The sequence below is a fragment of the Scardinius erythrophthalmus genome (assembly GCF_964197995.2).
Source record: "Scardinius erythrophthalmus genome assembly, chromosome: 20".
In the NCBI taxonomy this organism is placed as follows: domain Eukaryota; kingdom Metazoa; phylum Chordata; class Actinopteri; order Cypriniformes; family Leuciscidae; genus Scardinius; species Scardinius erythrophthalmus.
The window spans coordinates 31,991,970-32,013,154 of NC_138240.1; the positions used below are offsets into that span (position 1 = coordinate 31,991,970).

The 21,185-nt window shown below is 37.4% G+C and overlaps 1 protein-coding gene across 2 annotated transcripts in view; it reads left to right on the forward strand.

Annotated features, from left to right (window-relative positions):
• The window catches only part of ntrk2a (neurotrophic tyrosine kinase, receptor, type 2a), a 45,626-nt gene that overhangs the window by 11,648 nt on the left and 12,793 nt on the right, over positions 1-21,185 (forward strand). Inside the window, exons 8-11 of one of the 2 annotated variants that reach the window (XM_081348723.1) lie at positions 291-590; positions 713-739; positions 1,200-1,237; positions 2,804-2,903. In XM_081348723.1, coding sequence (XP_081204849.1) covers positions 291-590; positions 713-739; positions 1,200-1,237; positions 2,804-2,903 — 465 coding nt within the window. Of the gene's footprint in view, positions 1-290; positions 591-712; positions 740-1,178; positions 1,238-2,803; positions 2,904-21,185 lie in introns of both variants that reach the window. The other variant, XM_081348724.1, reaches the window with a different exon arrangement.

Genomic DNA, 21,185 nt, shown 5'->3' on the forward strand with positions numbered 1-21,185 from the left:
TACAGTGTACTTTATGTACTGAGTAATATGAATTAACTACATGTACTTACTGTAGGGTTAGGTTTTGGTTTAGGGTTAGTTGCATGCAATTATGCATAATTTGTAGTTATTACTACAGTAACTAAATGTAACATCTAACAATGACACTGTAAAATAAAGTGTTAATTTTTTTAATCAGCAAATAATACATTAGATTCAATGATTCAAGACCAAGCCTGTAATGCTACCATAAAACATTAAGTATTTAAGTTTGTTTATGCTTGTCTTGTCCATTTATTTGGGTCATTTAGTTCCCCCTGTGATCAGCAAGCTGATGGATGCGATCTCAGACCACCATTGGTGCATTCCCTTCAGCGTGGCGGGTAACCCAGAGCCGAAACTGAGCTGGTTATTAAACAACCAACCCGTGGAGGAGGGCAGCTTTATCCATACCATGATCCACGATTATTCAGAGGGGGAATACCACGGTTGCTTACAGCTTGACAGTCCCACACACATCAACAATGGGAACTACACGCTGATGGCCAGTAATGCATACGGAGCCAACCGCAAGGCAGTATTCGCTCATTTCATGCATGAGCCGTGGAACGGTGAGTTGAAATTAGCATGCAACCAAATCTGCTAAATGAATAAATGTAAAATCAAAACAATTTCTATGAATGTGTCTTGAGAAGTTGCCTTATTTGTTTTCTTTTTCATGTTTATTCATCAGAATCAGTTACTGATCCGCTGTATTATGGTGAGTCTAGTTTAAGAACTAAGAATTATGGAATATTATGAATGTTTATAGCCATAGTTCACCCCAAAATGTTTGATTTTGACATTATTTATTCACATTTGTGTCATTTCAAACACATACGACTTATGATTTTCTTGTGTTTCATGCAATAAAGTCATATGGGTTTGGATCAACACAAGTCAATGTTGACAGTTTTCATTTTGGGGTGAATTATTGCTTTTTAGTCATTTATTACATAATACACATATTAATTATAATGTTATAAAATCTTTGTTTCAAAATGTTTGTTAAAAAAAAGTGATAATTCATAATAATTCTTGCATTTTCTTCTTCTGTTTGTCTTCTTGTGTGTGAGATCCCACTACAGGTATGTACAAAAGACACAGGAACATACACAATTATAGATGATAGATTTGTAATCTATGCACATATATCTGAGTGTTTCTTTTCTTCCAAACAGATGACACTCCTCTTGGACCGCCTGAGGACAAAGTTGCTGTGAGTGAAATTGAATTATTCTTAAGTTTCATAATTTCATAGGTTTTTACTGCTTCAAAATAAAAAAACTGAAAAAAGTCTGTGCATTACAGTGATTTTATCACGAGTAGGATTTTACAAATAATGTGGGGTGGAGTTCCTAAAACCCCTTAACAATGTTAAAATCATTGTAACACTCTCAAGTGGCTTATAGACTTTCAAGTGGCTTATACACTTTTCTTTTTTTTTTTTTTCTTTTTTTTTTTTTTTCTTAATTGAGCAAACAATACAATACAGATAAGCACATAAAGATAACAAGAAAACCAAATACAGACATTTTTTAATGGCAGCAACAGCAATATGATAATTGACACTGATGTTTAATAAATAGTTACTTTTATTAATATTAATAATTGGAATTAACAAGTAATATAGTCAATTATGGCTGTTCATGCTTGACAAGCAATGGAATAGCTTGCCACAATTATATATAATGTATGTTTATCATAATTTTACAACAACTTCAAATGCATTTTATCAAATCAGAATTGGTCTAAACCTTTTTAAAATAAATACACTTTTGTAAATTGTATTACTTCACAGTGTTATGGCATTGTTATGTTGTTATTGTTATTGTTTTGTTCCAAACCCTGAAGACTTTCGTTCATCTTCGGAACACAAATGAAGATCTTTTTAATGAAATCTGAGAGATTTCTGTCCCTCCATTGACAGCTGCGCAACTACCACTTTAACTTTAAAAATTCATAAAGAGATCGTAAAACTATGAATTAAGTGGTTTAGTCGAAATTTTCTGAAGAGACTCGATCGCTTTATATGATGAACAGATTTAATTTAGTATTTTATTCACACATTGATCAGTGAACATAAACAGAAGCTCAACCGAACCTGCTTGTGGCGTGAGAATGAACCTCATTGGTTCTTGCAGAAGCTCAAACGTGATGCGTAACACGAGAATGAACCTCATTGGTTCTTGCAGAAGCTCAAACGTGATGCGTAACACGAGAATGAACCTCATTGGTTCTTGCAGAAGCTCAAACGTGATGCGTAACACGAGAATGAACCTCATTGGTTCTTGCAGAAGCTCAAACGTGCTGCGTAACACAAGACAACACAACACGTCAAGCGAACATGCTTGAGCTTCTTTTTACCACAACTGATGTGTGGGTTGATGAATGTTTATTAATGTCGCTTCAGAAAATTTGGACTAAACCACTCAATTCATATGGATTAGTTTTACGATCTCTTTATAAACTTTTTGAAGTGTTAAAGTGTCTGTTGCATAGCTGTCAATGGAGGGACAGAAACCTCTCAGATTTCATTAAAAAGATCTTTATTTGTATTCCGAAGATCAACGAAAGTATTACTTACGGGTGAGTAATTAATGACTGAATTTTTGGGGTGAACTATCCCTTTAAGCCATCTGTGATGTATGTTTGTGACCTCTAGATGCCCAATCAGTTTTTAGTATAGTAAACTCGTCAAAATCTCTTGGAGAGTAAGTATTTTTACCCAATGAAGCTTTGAATGCAGCGACTGCTCTCTGAAGACTCTTCATTCTGCTTGTAGGTGTACGTGGTCGTGGGAATTGCAGCAATCACATTCACAGGCTTCATCTTGATGCTTGTCATTCTGAAGTTTGGACGCAACTCAAAGTTTGGAATCAAAGGTAAGCACCTCTCAGCTCTCTGCCAAACCTTCATTAAGGACTGCTTTGGAAAGACACATTGTTCTGGGCGGAATAAGTGGGTTTCCTTTGTGGAAATTGAAAAAGAGGAATGCTAAAGGAAGGCTGTGCTTCGACTCTTTAATGAGCTGTAATAATTACTAATACACACTTAATCTATTATAACATTTGTTTCTCATGGAGAATATTAAAGAGGACTTATTATGCTTTTTTACATTTCCAACTTTCTTTAGTGTGTAATGTTGCTGTTTGAACATAAAAAGTTCAAAAGCACAAAGTCACTCCAGCAAGAATTATTCTCTATATCAGTGTCACTTTCTGAACTCCCTGAAACGCCTCCATTGTAGTCTGGAGGTTTCTTCCGAGAACGAACATTTCACAATATTCCTGATTTAAATAATTCCTGCCTAAGGCATACGGAAAATAAAGGGGCATGGCCTGATTGAGTTAGTAGTGTGTTGAAACTCGTGGGATTTCCCAAACATGCTCTAAGCTGTTGACCAATCACAACACACTGGTCTAGCCGACCAATCACAGCACATTGTGCTTTTCGGAAGGAGGGGCTTCATAGAGACAGGAACTAAACAGAGTTACTGACAGACTGGGAAGAGAGGAGCTGCAACAATATCAAATGTGTGAAAAAATAAGGTGTTTATTGAACATTCAAGCATAAAAACCTGTTCAAAAGCTAAACCAAGACTATGTAACAGGGTATAATAGGTCCTCTTTAAAAAGCGCTCACTAATTTTAGTTTGCTTAAATAATCTTTGCTGACTACTAGATACTAAAGTGTTTTCTTGCATTCTTGTTTGTCTATCCCAATGATGTGTGCCATGCTTCTTGACTAAACATGACTCCTCTTAGGGAATAAACTTGTGCATTGTGTTGTGGAGGGGTGATTGTTTTTCATTTAGTAAGTATGTTAGAAGATTTTTCTTACATTTTCTTAAGAAAGGAGTGTGAAAGTGCAGATGTTGCTGCCGCATTGCTAGTGTGGTTGCCTGGGCCTTGCTACAGTATATGGTGGTTAAGGTGCTCTGAGTAGTTTCTATTTCATTATGTTGTTGCTAGGGTGTTTTGGGTGGTTGCTAGGTGGTTATTTACTGGCCTTGGTATGATATTCTTGATATTCTGATCGCTATGCCTTGGGTAATGCTTTCATGTAAATCTAAGTAATTTTTCTCCCATTTTATCATCAGAAATTATAAATCGTAAAGTAATTGCACATCTCTTCTTAACAAATTGCAGTTTTTTTGTCCGTTAAAAACAACAACACATGAAGAGTTACATGCCAAATGTTAACACTAAGGGACAGATTTACTAACAGCTTGCGCCAGCGCAAACCCCCCTTTTGTGTTAAAAAACTACTGTCAGGATTTACTAAAATGCTTGTCTATGGTTAGACAAGCAACTATAAAACTTTGAATTTACACAAATAGGCTGAATTACCTGTCGAGAAGAAAGCAGGCAACTTCCGCGTCCGTTTTAAAATCTTTGCTCCTCATGAGCTCTTTCCATCTGGGAAAAGTTACTCCAGTATTGACTATGGTCTTGCTGATTTGTCTGTCGCGTTGACGTATTAATTCTCTCTTTCGCTTCCTTGGCGACTCTGCTTCATGTCCTTGAAAATAGGCGTAATCCTCCATCAGCAATCTTTCAAATCTGCCGGCAGTCGCGAGTAATCTCCCCCTCGCATTCGTCACGGTGTCACTGAGTGTAAAGCGAGAAAGGCGAAGCTTGCATGAATTTACAGGTATGTCCCTCTTTGGCTAATATAGTTTCAAGATGGAGGGGCAACATGGCGACCGGCATTCGAACCCCTCACCCGTATGTACTTTCAATGGCAGATTATAAACTTACAAGAATACTTTATTACTTGAAAGAAGTAAATATACATTAATGAGCACATATATTTTTGAAAGAACGAAGTGTTTTTTGCTAAGAATCAACTAAAAAAATTTCACAGTGTAGCTTTAACACCCAAAAAAGCATGTCTTAAACCAGCCGCTAATTTGACCTGCTCTTGTTAGATTGTGTTGGTCATTATGCAAATGTTCTGGCTGTATTCTTTAATTTATGTGTCATCAGTAGATCACGTGCAGGACTTTCCATTCCCATCAACCCTTTTTTGGAATTGCTATTTCACGCTAATTGACCGTTCGCAAAGACCCGCTGTGTTCTTTAGTTATTGTTGGTATATACGACAAGTCATGCCGCTCTCACGCCACACATCATGTTCTCACTTTTCAGACTTTGATTAAAGATTACGACGGCAAACTATTTTTTTCTGTGTATTAACTTGCACAGAAAGTAAATAGGGTCAATTTTGATTTCAGTTGGACTTTAAGAAATTTAAACAATAAATACCGTTTTGTGGCTCTTTAATGTGTGGTGACAGATCGCTGTGACGCCTCAGTTAAAGCTGCTCGTGAACCGATCATCTCTTCCTTCTAGTTAATTTATAGCATCAAATAAACATAAATGAACATCAGAAGGAATGTTGTTTCAACCGCGGAAAGACGTCAGTACAGTTTTTCAAGTTCAAGTCCACCGACATTAATCTACTAACTCTCCTGACTGCTTTGTCGGACAAAATGGCGGATTCGGCAGATGGTGAATTATGATTGGTCAGATTGCCTGTCAATCAAATTTGCCTGAACTTGCTCTGTTTAGTAAATCTGGCCCTAGCTGTTAAGGTTCAGTCACATTAGCGAAATTTTAGTAAAAAGTGTAGCAGTGTATGAAGCACAGCTCACACAGAAGTCACTTTAAAACCATTAGGCTTTTGTTTGGACAGCGCAATGAATGGGGAAATCTTTCGCCTTTGCTAGTGAAAATTTGCTGGACATCAGTAAATGTGACCGCACATAATCTCGGAACTTTCTCTGTAATTTACTTATTATCCCCTACTGCAGATTTTCACTGGTTTATTCCCCACATATACGTGTGTTTGCGTTTGTCTTGCTCCTGACAGCTTGATAGTCAGTTGGTCTCTGAGTGAGAGCGTGTGATTGTTTTTGTGGTTTCTCTGAGAGGAAGTGTCGAGTTAGATGTCCTAAGGGGCTTATTTTTGCACAGTGGTCTTGAGTGTGTGTGTGTGTGTGTAAGTGCCTCCTTGGTTGTCCACAAGGACAAAATGCATGATTACTTACTTATATGAAGTTTAATGCCCATGTTTTATGATCCTAATCATGCTGTAATCACTGCGTGAATGTGTTTTCACGTGAAAACTTTATTTCAAGATTCTTTAAACCCAGTGTAGCATAGAGAAAAGCAGACCCCTGCACCATTCAGAGAGGAGCGGAAGTGGAGTGGGAATGAGGAACGATGTGAAATTGTAGCCCTCGGGTTCAGGAAGTGTGGGTGTCTGCAGAGACGCAGTTCTCCATCTGCCTGACAGAGAGAGTCAGCAACCTTGTGCTTATCAATGATTCAGAGGCCAGGTATCAGTTTTCTCTGGTTTGGACGAATCAAAAAAATCAATAAAGCTCGTCAAGGTCAGAAGTATCATCAGTCTTTGACTCGTGGTCTTTGGTTAACAAACTAAAGGTGCTCCTCACCATCAGCCACCATCCCACAATTCTCCTCGTGAAGGTCTTTATAGGAATGTCCCTGGTTCAAAACAACATTTGAATACTTTGAACATGACTCAAACAAAGCAAGAACCGTCTTTAAAATAATGCACTTATAAAAGAAGTCTATGGGGAAAGGCTCTGCTCTGGAAAAGACTGTTTTGAAAGTACAGCCAAAAGTGAAAGGTTTTATCCAATATTTTAACTTCTGTCATGACCATGGAAAACTGGTATTCCAGTAACTTTCATATGAATATTAGAAAGAGTATGTTAAAATTGGTAACAATTTACAACAAGGTTCCATTTGTTAACTGCAACAGTTAACTACTACAAACTAAACATGGAAAAACACTTCCAAAGGATTTTATAATCTTAGTTGATATTAATTTCAACATTTACTAATACATTATTAAAATCAAAAGTTGTATATTTTATGGTAATTAAAGGGACATGAGCTAACATTAAACTAGCAATGAATTTACTTTGTGATTTTATTAAGTAATGTTAACAAAGATTCATACTGTAACAAATGTATTGTTCATTGTTAGTTAATATTAATTAGTGCATAAACCTTATTATAAAGTGTTACCACTAAAAATGATGTTGGTAATCTAGAATAGAATGTCTAACCCGATCTCATGAGAAAACATTACTATTTTACGAGGTGGCGATTTGTACAATGTGAATTGTCAAAAAAAAGGGAAAAAAGCAACAATGAATGTCCACCCCTAAACATAACCGCCACTGGGGTGTAAGCATATTGTACAAAATGTACGAATGAGATCATACAAAATAGCCACCAATTCACAAAAACGTAAAATAGTTACGAATTGCCATGAGAATGTATTAGAATGTCCACCACTAAAAATATGCATTTAAAGCTAAATACATTTTATACAAAATAATTTATTTAATTGCTTTAACCTAAAAATCAAGCTGACACAGTAAAAAAATACAAAAATCAAGTACCACAGTAAAAAGTCCAGCCGGCAGGCCAAGGGCACATTACAGTGTTTCTGAGCACACTGTATATTTCTGCTTTTAAATGGTCTGGTACACTTTCTCCACGGACTTCATGCATTACTGTAAAGGTGTGTTCACACTTGCAGTTCGGTTCTCTTGGTTCTTTTGGTCCGGACCAAAAAAATAAAACAATACATTTAGTCCTGATTTACTTAGCGTTCACGCTGTCATTTTGATGGCAAAGATGGCAAAAAAACAACATACAAATTTTGTGATGGAGCTTGTTGAACATCCAAAACAATACGATGTGCTGGGCTAATGCGCTGTATGTGCGTAGCCTCCATATGATGCTGTTTTGACTGGCTGAGAACTCATGAAGAGCTTATAAAATGTGTAAAGGGGTCAAAACAGCAGCAGGAATCCCTCCGCTAAGAGGAGACACGGTTCTGATGCCTATACTGAACTGTGATGGGCATTGTAGCTCCTATAATGAGAAAAAACTGGTATGCTTCAGTATTCTCTCGTTTTTAGGGTCACAGCTGGTGACGTTTTGCAGTTGAACCGCACTAAAGTTCGTTTGGAGGTGTACTGGGGATGTGTTTTGATTAAAACAAACCCTGGTGCGATTGCTTTGTTCAATCTGTTCATTTGAATTAATGTGAACGCTGCCATCCAAACCCTGATGACACCAAACAAGCGGACCGAGACACTGAAAAGATGGGTCTCAATCCGGTTCCAAACGAACTCTTATGGGGTTTGACTGAAATATGAACGCAGGACGGACCAAAGATGTAACAAAAGGGACATGATGTCAAGATGCGACCCTAAAAAAGACTTTTCTCGTCAAAGTCGTGATGTTGCCCATCACAGTTCGGTACAGGCCTCAGACGGAGGGATTCCTGCCTCTCTTTTGACTCCTTTACACATTTTATAAGCTCTTCAAGTGTTAAAAACCATCACACGTAGGCTACACACAGTGAGCGCATTTCTCCCAGCACACTGCATTGTTTTAGATGTTCGGTAAGTTCTGTCGCGAAATATACGTAATAAAAGCCGACCAATCAGGTTGTAAACATTTCCCTATTATGCCTTTAGTTTTGGTATCTTTAGGTTCTGTGTTAAAATGCTAAAGTGAGCGCTAATCAGACCAGGTTAGGACTAGTGTTATTTTTGGCAGCCTGTTTTAATTTGAGTTTTAGTCTTGTCTTTGTGTCAAGCTGTCATTTTAGTTTTTATTAGTTTTAGTCACGTTCATATTCTTTTTAGTCTAGTCAAGTTTCAGTCAACTAAAAGTCTGAGCATTTTAGTCTTATTTTAGTCAGAATTATCCATGACTATTTTCGTCTAGTTTTAGTCGACGAAAACTGATGACATTTAGTCTGATGACGTTTTTATTTGTCAACAATATTGCATTATACATTTGATTATAGTTATCGTCACATGACCAGCATTTACGTTGCGTCTCGTCTCGTTTTCGTCACGTGATAAAGGTTCGTTGACGACGATATTTAGTCATAATTTTCGTTGACGAAAGCAACACTAGTCAGGACTAAATAAAAGTTTTTTGTTTTTTTGGTCTGGACCAAACAAACCAAGCGAATCGAACTATGAGTGTGAACTGAGACCCATCTTTTCAGTGTCTCGGTCTGCTTGTTTGGTGCGCACCAGGGTTCGGATGGCAGCGTTCACACTTATTCAAATGAACCTCACTAACAGAGCAATCGCTCCAGATCGAACCAAACCTGTCAAGTGTGAACACAGCCTAAAATGCTTTTTTTTTTTTTTTTTTTGCTTAAATGGTTAGTTTCTGTATAACAGTAACTTCGAAATTAGTTTCTGTGATAGTCGACAGCATGCCAGAGATGCTATAGATAGAGCTTAACTTCTTTTGAACGCAGAACATTCCTTTAAGTAACACAAAATACACAATGAATCTCGGGCTAAAGCACCAATGTGCGTTTTGTAACTTTAAAACAAATATGATATAAGAAATTTAAACTCGTGTTTTTGATCACATTATTTTGAAGAACTATTAAATCACAACCAGTGTCGCGACTGTTGTGGATGTTGAGTTTATTAAGCGCATGCAGTACCACAGTAAAAAGTCCAGCCGGCAGGCCAAGGGCACATTACAGTGTTTCTGAGCACACTGATGGTTCATTATTGTGAAGAGAGCATTCAATATTCAAGTGCATTCAAGCATTCAAGTGGCTGACTGATACTAGATGTCTAGAGAGCATGGAGGCCGTTATAATGTCAATATATATATGCAAGAACACAATTTAATGACGACAAAAGAGATGTACACTATTGTTTTAATTAAATGAACGCTTATTGTACACAATACTAAATTCCCTTTAAAAAAGGGCAGATTTTGGAACTGACACATGAGTGCACTATCAAATCAAGCGTGCAGTTATTTGGCTATGCCAGTTTCTCAACAGCTAATTAAAGAATATTACTGATTTAGGTAAATGTTGATTACTTAAAAATATATGTCTGCTACTTTCTTCTTTTCTGTAAAACAAAGCAGCAAAAGTCTTGTTTATAATGAGACATTTACACTGGAAGTGAATGGTGCTAATTCGTTAATGTTAAAATTCTCACATTTTCAATAGTATCGCCACAACATGTTAACATGTTTAGAGTGTTTTTTCTTTGTAAAAGTTGTTATATACAATTTTACAAAACAATGGCAGTAAAATGAAGTATTAAGTATTATTTATATACTATTATAGTTATTTATTAGTATTTTGAATTAAATATTTTATTTTTCAGTTTTCATTTTAGTTTTAGTAATTGTGTTGTGTTTTTTCATAAAAAATAAACAAATAAATATATATATGTATACATATATACATATATATATTTAGCTTTCAATTTTATTTTAGTACTTCAACTTATTTCAGTTAGTTGCCATTGGTTTTTAGGTGTTTAAGTTTTTCATCTAATGTTTACATTTAGTTTTATTTCTGCTTTATTTCAATTGCATTTTTTTTAAATTATATTTTTTAGTTTTAGTTAACAATAACAACAGTGCAGTCAAAGTGCCTCAATGTAACCTGTTTTTTTTTTTTTAAGAAAATGGGAGATGAGTCAAAATCATTTTTGACTCATCATAGCAAAAACTTATATTGAACCCAGAATGTTCTACATGCAACTTAGTTGAAAACAATCCATTAGCTTTCATATTACTATGTGATTACATTGTAATTACTAGTTAATTACAACATATATCTAAAGTGCATTTTGTGGATATGCTTGTAATTAAACATTTTAATAATTAATAGCATGTAATATGTGTAATGGGCACTGCGATGTAAAGAGATGCCATTTAAAGTAACCCTTTCATTCTTCTGTTTCATCAGTGATTAGATTGCTAGTGGTATATTTGTCTGGTAAGGGTTAAGGGTCTCATTTGATTGAATTCTTTAAGACGAACAGAATAAGCCCTGATTTAGCGTTCTGAAAACTCTCATTACCGAACGGCGACTTCCGCCTGTCATTCAGAGTGTGCTCGGCTCTTAAAGTGTGTGTGTGTGTGTGTGTGTGTGTGTGTGTTAAGAACTTGGGGGTGGACCTGCCTTCCCACCACATGCATAGTTGCCATAGCTGCAAGCGTCATAGTTACTCTGTTCCAACGATGAATCATTCTCACAGAGCATGAATCACCATTAGCTGAGATCACACACACATTCACTTGTGTAACAAGAACAACACGCACAAACATGCCTAAAAAATGCCTGTGTTGTCTTCTCTCTGGTTAGCGATCACTAGGGCTGTGTTCACTGTCAGTCCAAATCCCATTATTTGTGTATTCGAATGGAATCTGATCGAAATGATTGACTGTCCACACTGTGTTGGGATGCGACACTTTGCAACAACGCAACTTTGCTTCTGCAGCGACTTTCATGTTTAGGACTAACTATCCCTCTTTTGTACGTCTGCCACACAGCTTTTGACTTTAACCTCTAGATGCTAATAACATTTTAGCAGTTTGATTATTATAATGATGCATTCCAAAAAGTCTGAAATTATTTGTTTTATTTATCGGTTTCCCTTTTTTTCTGTTTTCATTTATTATTAGATAATTCAGTTTGCAATGTTTTATATATTTTCTTGTTTTTTTTATGTTGTATTGTGTTCATTATGTTGTGTTTTTTATGTTTTGTTTTGGTTTCTTTTTAGGTTTTGTTTTATTTCACAATGTTCCCGTCGAGGTTGTGGCGAGATAAGAATGACTGTGGTCACACCAGACTGAACTGGACCGAGAATTTATGGACCATTTTGGGAGAGAGGTTTATGGCTGACCCCACCTGCAACACGCCAAGCCATCTAGCCAATCATACGATAGCTCGCTATAGACAGGGTGGATTCTTATTGGTTGTTGCAGAAGAATGGTTCTCTAACTAACCCATGCAGTGGGGGAATGGTGTGACCTGGTCTCGTACTTGTGCTGAGAGGAATAAATGGGTGAATCCGTCAACGGGTTTACTGTAAGCTGCTAGAATCTGTGTCAGTGGGCAAATGAACCCTTGATGCTTTAAGAGAGAAGGACAGATCGCACCCAAATGGAGCCGCTCATAAATGAATCATGCCAGATGGGCCTTTTTTCACCCTGTTCACACATTTAATGACCAGATAGCAAAGTGACAGCTGAACCATAAAGATTTGCACGTACTGAAAACAGACACATATGTGTGAAAAGAGACAGTGTTCTCATTTCAACACACACACACACACACACACACACAAAATATGCATGAGACAGTGTCTTGTTCATCCTTTCATATTTATGTATGGTGAAAATGCAGATAACACACTTTTAATATATATTTTTAATTGTGAAGATTTGTGGCCACTATTACTAAAACAGGATCAGCTGACACTGTTCAATTCATTTGATGTAGAAAATCAGACCGCCACTGAAAAATCTGCATGAAATCACAGTCGCTTTGATTCACTTTCTTAATACATTTTCATGGTCTTACTGGGAACGATTGATCAGATCACCAACTTTTTGGAAGATGCTATTTCGTGCAGAAAAGAAAAATGGGGACAAATAACCATTCAAATAAAACTGCATTTGCGCAGGTGTTTAATCACTGTATTTTGCGACAAGTGTGCACGTTGTTTATCAGTACAAACAAAAGTTTAATTTTAGACATCATAGACTCACTAACATACAGTAAGTGTAAAATGTAGTTCATTTTATCTGGACATGCACAGCTGCATAATTTTATTCATAAAATGATTTTATCTTTATGTTTGTTTTTGTTTGATTTACTGTGTCGTGTATATATATATATATATATAGACTTTTGGAGTTTAGATTTTGTTAATACAATGTATTATAGATATAACAACCCCAAGCTGATCAGGAGTTTTGTTATTTCTGCAAAATGAGATTGCAAATCAAATGATTTATCAAAATATCATGAAAACAAGCAAGAGATGGTGCTGCATTTAATAAAATGCATTACTTCAAATAACACGCTGCTGCTTTCTTGTGTCTGGACGTCATCATCGCTTTAGTCGGCCTGACAGAAACGCTCTTCAACGCGCATAAAAAACAATCCGTCTCATGTCCCAAAGTGGAGGTGGAAGAATTTCCTCTTTTGCCCCCCCTCCTACTCTTTTTCTCTCTTTCTGTGTGTCTCCCTCTCGCACACAAACACAGATGTCAAGAATGAAAGGCGTAATGCAGTATGATATTGCAGCTCGGAGGCAGTGATTGGCTTAGACACAGAAACTGTAAGGTGAAGTTTCTGTGGCATTTCTGTGAAGACCTTTGGGTGACTTTGAAGTTCCCGGGTGCAGCTCGGAAAAATGAAAAGCTCTTTTGAAACCAGCTTTTTGTCCCTTTTCACTTCACTGTGAGTGGCAGTTTGATAAAGGCATGGCCAGGACCGTTTATCAAAGGCGCTTTAGGGGGCACACGGCAAACACGAACAGACCCCAGCGGATGAAGATGCCCCCCTTCCTCTAACTCCCACTGGGTCCCTCCTCTTGCTTGGGACGGCCCTGGGCTTGGCATTAACACAACCGGCCTCACCACAGCTGGGCAGTTACTAGCTGGTTGAAGGTAAAACAGAGATCAGTGTTATCTGGGCAATACGTGGCGAGTAACAATTCGTACAAATTTGTACGAGTGAGTAACAGGTGGCTAATTGGTACGATTTGTCTAAACCCCAGTGATGGGTAGGTTTAGGAGCGGGGTCAGGGGTAGGTCATTCGAACGAACTCATACGAATTGGCCAACTCGTAAAATATGTAGCTACAATTTAGCTAAAATCGTATGAATTAATTAGCCACCTCGGGTTGCGTATGAGGCTGAAAATCACTGTAACTGTAGACCTGCAGGACAGAAAAGCTGATTTTTGAGGTGTGTTTATGGACAGTTTATCTTTTAATCTAATCTTCTGTAATCCTATTTCAGCCGTATAATGTGTTGTATTATGTATAAACCTGCTAGGCAGGCCATTAGCCACTCCTCAATGTCCTGCATGACACTTTTATTTAGATTGTTGCCGTCCTCCCTTCTGTTCACAACATCTGTTCTCTCGATATGATTTCTCGTTCCATTCCTGGGAGCCACAGGCCCTCCTCTGACCCCTGTGAACATGCTCTTTTTACGACAAATGTTTTCTTTTCTATACCCGGAAAATATCCAAAGGGTCTCGTGTTGATTTAGAAGTCGAGACAAATCTCTCAACAAACTCTGTGACCAAAAACAAGACAAGTAAAAGTATATAGTCTCTAAAAAATATCTCAAATCTAACTTTTCACCTTTGGATGTGGTTGCCTTCAAACATGCTGAGTGATGCACTCCAGTTTAGCAACCCCCAATGTGATGACGCATGGTTCGGAAAGAAAATCATTAGTACTCTCACTTTAAAAAGCTTAGCTGGATAACAAACATTCCAGTAATTTTATATTTGGAGTGAAGGATTTTGATGATTTTGAAGTTTGCTTTCAGATTACCCTGTTGAATCTCTGTCCATCTGCGTTTTCATTGGACATGTTCTTCCAAAGAGAAATGCTTATGGGGGAATGTCTGGAAAAGCATACGGCCATAGGTCTCTTGCTAGTTACTATGTATATATATTTCTCTCAGTATTTATACGTCAAAAGTTTGGGGTCAGACGGATTTGTTTTAAAATAAATGAATAATTCTATTCAGCAAGGATCCATTAATTTGACCAAAAGTTTCAGTAAAGAGTAAAGAATTGCATAAGTTACAGAAGAAGAAATGCTGTCCTTCTGCGCTTTCCATTCTTCATAGAATCCTTAAAAAGTTTTGTGGTTCCTCAAAAATATTAAGCAGCAAAACTTTTTATCAACATTTATAATAATAATAAGTGTCTCTTAAGCAGCAAATCAGCTTATTAGTATGATTTCTGAAGGATCACTTGACACTGAAGACTGGAGTTATGGCTGCTTAACTGAATTCACACGACTAAATTAAAATATATAAAAATAGAAAACAGTTATTTTAAATTTGTTTTAATATTTCACAATATTAGCCTACTATATTTTTCATCAAATAAATGCAGCCTTGACAAGCATAAGAGACTTCTTTAAAAAACACCTAAATATTGAATATTTAGTATAATCCCCATACTTTTGAATTTTGAATTGCCAAAATGTGCATCCCACAATGCAATGCATCTGACTTGAACTTCTATTTCCAGTGTAACAAGTGAACCAGAAGTATTAGCAGCCAAGATTTTTTACACTTGCTGTGTTCGTGTTAAGCATTAATCATTCCATAATAGTGTTTTTCACACTGTAGTGTAACCAAATAAAGTGTATGCTAGTATTTATTGTGAACACAGCCCTGGTCACCATTCACAGTGTCAAATATGAGTAAGATCTGAGTGCACAGTTTATTTTTAACTTTCTTAATTTAGGTTTATGGGGGTTTAGGATAGATTTTCATCTCAGACCAGTGAGAAAATGTGAATGCAACATGAGGAAGAAAGAGAGAGTGTTTTCCATTGTTACTTGAACTTCCTGTGACCTTGGGGTCTTCAGAAGGAAGAGGGGCTGGAGTTTTACTGTCACACGAGAGGATGAGGGTGTTTTTGGTCTTTAAAAATAGCAGCAGGCATTAAAAGCGAGAAAAACGATCAATCTCTGTTATTTTTGGGAATATGATATTTTCCTCTTCATGTTCTGGCCTGAAAGAGCGCTCGGCACAGGGGTCCCAGTCAGTATTGCTGTGTAACCGAAATCCAATCCTGAAAACAATCCATCCGCTGCTGTCCTCTCTCAAGGCTCTTTCCTTCCCACCCCTCATCCATCATTCCATCCATCCATCCATCTATCCATCTCTTCTCATTAACTCCTCTGATCGATAGATCACTTCCTCTCTGCTAGCAAGAAAAAGAGTTTAAGAGTGTGTAGACTGGCTGGGTTTTCTTACCGGACACACACACACACACACACACACACACACACACACACACACACACACACAAATGTGTGCAAGAGCTCTGGATTCAGCCTGAGAGTATCTGTGTGTATTTTGGCCCATTCACTAAATATGCATCTGAATGTCCTCATTTAAAACAACTGAAAACAAACCAGTGATTTTCACTTCTGCTTGTTGCATTTCTGTGTTGGAACATTTAGTCTATTTTACATTTTTTGTGTGCTAAAAGTAGGAAAACCGTTTATATATATTATGTAAATATTTAATAGTTTATATTAACATATTTCACATATTTTAGCTAAATTTTGCTGCCAAAAATGTACTGTCAGTAGTATAGTAATGCATGAAGCACCACACACCAAAGTCACTTTCAAACCAAGCACCATTCTGTTGGTTTCTGTTCATGAGTCGCCGGTCCTCCTCGGCCCCTTGGCTCTAATGGCCCGTCCACCGTAGTGTCCATCACCGGTACACCTCAACCCTTCACCCCTTCGGCTCCATCGAGCTCCGGTCCCCCAACCCTCTGCCTCGGTCTGCAGATTCGCCCTGGTCAACACTGCCTTGAGCCCTCCAGCGAGCTCAGGTTTGCCAGTTCCACCATGGCCTCCACTGGTCCCTCAGTGGTTCCTCCTTGGTTTCTCCCTCCATCAGTCCTTCCCTGGAGTCCTGAGGGTCCTGGCCCTCCTTCCCACCCATTTGGGGATAATAGCACCTCCTCCCACCACTTCAGTGTTATTTGTGTTAACAGTGCCAGGAGGCGCTATCCGGGAGGGGGGTGTAATGTAACGTGTGGCCTGATCGTTTTTTGCTTGCTTTGTCAAGAACTTTTAGTTAGTTAGTTGTTTTCCTGTATCTTAGTTATCTTAAAGGAACAGTTCACTTAAAAAATTAAATTCTGTCATCATTTACTCACCATCAAGTTGTTTCAAACCTGTATGAACTTCTTTCTTCTGCTGAACACAAAGATGTTTTGAAGAATGTCGGTAACCAGGAACAAAAATACTATAAATCCATCAACTGTCTGGTTACCGACATTCTTCAAAATATATTTGTGTTCAGCAGTAGAAAGAAGTTCATACAAGTTTGAAACAACTTGATGGTGAGTATATGATGACAGAATTTACATTTTTAAGTGAACTATTCCTTCAACTTCTCATCAAAATAAACATGTAAATTACAACCTGTCACTCACATGAGATCACAGCAATAGCAAACCACAAACATCCAATCAATTCCCCAAGGACAAGATCAAGTCCCGCCCGACAGTTTTTATTTTTCATGAATAATATGTGACCCTGGACCACAAAGCCAGTCACATGGGTACATTTTTTGAAATTGTGATTTATACTTCACATTAAAGCTGAATATATAAGCTTTCCATTGATGTATGGTTCGTTAGGATAGGACAATATTTGGCCGAGATACAATTATTTAAAAATCTGGAATATGAGGGTGCAAAAAAATCGAAACATTGAGAAAATAGCCTTTAAATTTGTCCATTCACTCACAAAAATAAATGTTTTATATATTTATCATAGGAAATTTACAAAATATCTTCATGGAACATGATCTTTACTTAATATCCTAATGATTTTTGGCATAAAAGAAAAATCTATCATTTTGACCCATTCAATGTATTGTTGGCTATTGCCACAAATACACCCGTGCGACTTGTGATTGGTTTTGTGATCCAGGGTCACATATGTACTGTTTGTGCGGTTCTAATGGGAATTGTTAAACTGTTCCACAGTTTAGGTGCAGCTACAGCACATGCACGATCACCCCTAGATTTGAGCCTACACTCAGGAATGGTAACCTCTGATTGACAGACATAAGAGTTTTCACTGGATGATGTTCTAAAAGGTCAAAGATGTAAGAAGGTGCTAAGCAATTTAAACATTTAAAAAGAAAGCAAGAACACTTTAATTTTAAAATTGGTTTTAAAGTGCCAGTGCAGAAACACTTAAACAGGAGTAATATGTTCAAATGAAGATAAAATATAAAAGTTTAAATTCGATGATCGACTACCAAACCGTATTTGTCAAGCCATTTCATGGGCGCTTTAATGAGTGAATATTTCATATAAGCCCATGCACAAACCAAAGCAGTGTTACAAAGCTGATAGCTTTAACCCAATGTAATTGTATTAGGTGGATTATCATGTTTGAATAGGACAATTGTGAGTTTCGATTCAAAGACAGCATCATGTAAATCACTGAGTGTCATGTATCTCAAGAGACCTTCAACATTCAATTACCCCTTGAACAGCAGAGAGAATCAATACAACGGCCTGAGTTTTGTCCGGCCTCAGGCTCATGCGCTGTAATGTCAGGACCCTTGATCACTTGGTCACTCCTGATTGTCTCCTCTTTCGTCTGCTGCCTCTCTCTCATTATTTTGCCCTCTTCACCCTCACCAGACTGCAGTCTGACCCCTGTCGATTAACTCCATTTGCAATGATTTTTGCAGTGAAACAAGTACTTAAACCGAATGGCAATCAATCAAACCCATGTGAAGCCTTTGTGTGTTGATAAAAATATATAAATATTAACATTAAAATGCTTAATATATAAAATATATAAAATAATAGACTATAATATATAAAATATTAATATAAAATTCAGCTTTGCATCACTGGAATAAATTACATTTTAAAATATTAAAATAGAAAGTTATTTTAAACTGCAATAATGTCACAAATTCCCACAATATTACTGTTTTTACTGTATTTTTTATATTTTATTGTATTTTTGATGAGCTGAAGAAACTTTTTTTTATTATTATTTCATAAAAAAATCATAAAGACCCCAAACATTTGATATAGTACACTCTGCAAACAGGGAAAAGTCACAGTGCTGTTGGATCGCCACTCAGCCAATCAAATTCAAGGACCCGAACTTGCCACCGTGGCAATGAGCCAATCAATCGCCCCATTAGTACAGCCATCAGTGTCTTCTCCAGCTCTAGATGATGTCATAATAGCTGTAAAACGGTGTTGACGTCCTGTAAAATCTGTTCATTATTTTCACAGACACTTTTGCTGGTAACAAGACGCTTGGGTTTTCTAGTAAATGCTTTAAGCTGTTATGTGCCATCAGAGGGGTCATCGCAACATGGCTGATCTCCAGTTTCCTGTTTTATTTTCTCAGATATCAATGAGGCTAATGCACCTCTACCGCCGCTATATCATTCAACATGCCTCTGACTCTTTAAGCCAAATATTCTGTCTTGACAGTCTCTATCTATACTTACTGATGAATAACTCTGTTGTAGAAGTGCAGTTGGCAATCTAAGAGTAAAGAAGGAAGATGATGTCATGGTTAATGTGATTTACCCACGTAAGACAAGTTCCTGGATCACTTAGTTGGTCATGGAACAACCGGCTTTGGGCTGGAATTACTAGCTTCAACAATATCAGGCAGGGTTACGGATGGATCTACTTGGTCATGTGTTTTTAATCATGGAATAGCTACCCGTTCATTTATATAATAACAAGTCAAAATGGCCACCAAAACATATTTAACATGAATAGCAATCAAACTCAGACTTTGTGCAGGAGGTGCTCTAAGGCCCTGTATACATGTGGTATTAAGATGCATTTTGGTCAATCGGATCACGAGTGGGTGACGCTAAATACAGGTGTAAATGGTTTCTAAAATGTTTTGAGCTTGTCCACTTTCGACCACTTCCAGAGGTAGTCGAAAACACATTCGACAGGATTACTTTCCTAGTGGAAACGCTCATGCGGTCGAATGTGTTCGAACAGCCACAAAAGACTTTCTTCTTTCCTCCTACTGACCTAATGCATTCATTACAGGAAGAGCTCTAGCCAGACGGGACTTAAACTTTGTTGGCTGAAGATCCAAGCTTGGTTTGAAGACGAAAAACTTACCAAGCACAATGTTCTCTCAACAATCCTGATTTCTAACACGCACTAACACACACACAGCGTTCAGCTGGTCTTACGGCTGTCAGAACAGAAATGAAAGCTGCTGCTCTCCGTATGTTTTTCGTCGTGTCCAGTCGCGTTCATATGTAGAATGCATGAGCTTATTTTGTCCATTAGATCAAAAGATCTGAAAAGCCCATACATTTACCCACCCATAGACCACCCGAAGAAATCAGGACAGAAGCGGTTGAGACGGATTAAAACACCAGGTGTAACGGGAATGTGTCTCCCTCGTCTACTTGTCACCCATCAACCAAAACTCATCTTAATACCGTGTGCAAACTGGGCCTAAGATGCATACAAACTGTTTCTTTCTGTCTCTTTCTTCTGCAGAACACTTTTTTTTGTATGAGCTATCGCTCTAGGACAATGCAAACATTTCAAGGGACTTTATGTCTGTTCCTCATTTACATTTCCTTCATATTAAATATGGCATCTGACACCTGAGGAACATGGCTTTAAGATATGATTGAATGATCGGAAATGTTTCTGTCTTCTGTTCATCCTACTGTTGTGCACTGTTACTGTTATGCAACTTAACATTTAGATGTTCAAGTAGATGTTCCAAAATCAACATCCTGTTGTTCCTGGAACGACATTCCTATCAACCTTTTATGTGCACTGATTTTATGGATGGGGTTCGGGTTAAGATTGGTGGATGTCCTGTTTTTATACAAAGACAGCCAAACCAATGATCTTAAGACAAGACACTACAGGGAAAAAATTACCCTTATGATGCATTATAAATGCAGGCTTTATCTGTTGTTATAATGCATTGTACTCTTAAAAGTTATAACCACAAATAGGCAAGTATGATAATGTATTGTACCTGTTGTTATGATTATTTGTAAGGTTATTTGGGTGTTTATAAGACGTTATTCATGTATTATAATGCATTAAGAATACCCGTATAATGCAATATAAACAGGGGTGCGCATAACTGGTGCACATGTGCTGTAAAAATAAATGACATTTACTTACTGGAGTTGGATTTTTCTCCATCTCTGGTAATATAGCAATCATGATGATAAGTGTTTTCATTAATTATAAGGGGTGCAACGGAACACAGTTGATCCATGATCCGTACGGATCAAGTCCCACGGTTCGGCACGCATGTGATTTGTGGATTAACTGATAAGTTTAACCGTCATAGAGTGAAAGTAAGTTTATCATTTGGACGTGTTTTGTCTTTGCCAATTTACACATTCGAACGATTTTAAATGCGGAAGAAGAGGTGAAGATCGGGACTCGCGTGCTGTTTTCTGTGTGCACAGCCTCACACATTCGAAGCGCGCAGAGAGAGAGAGAGAGAGAGAGGTGCGTTTCAGACAGAGCTTGAACAC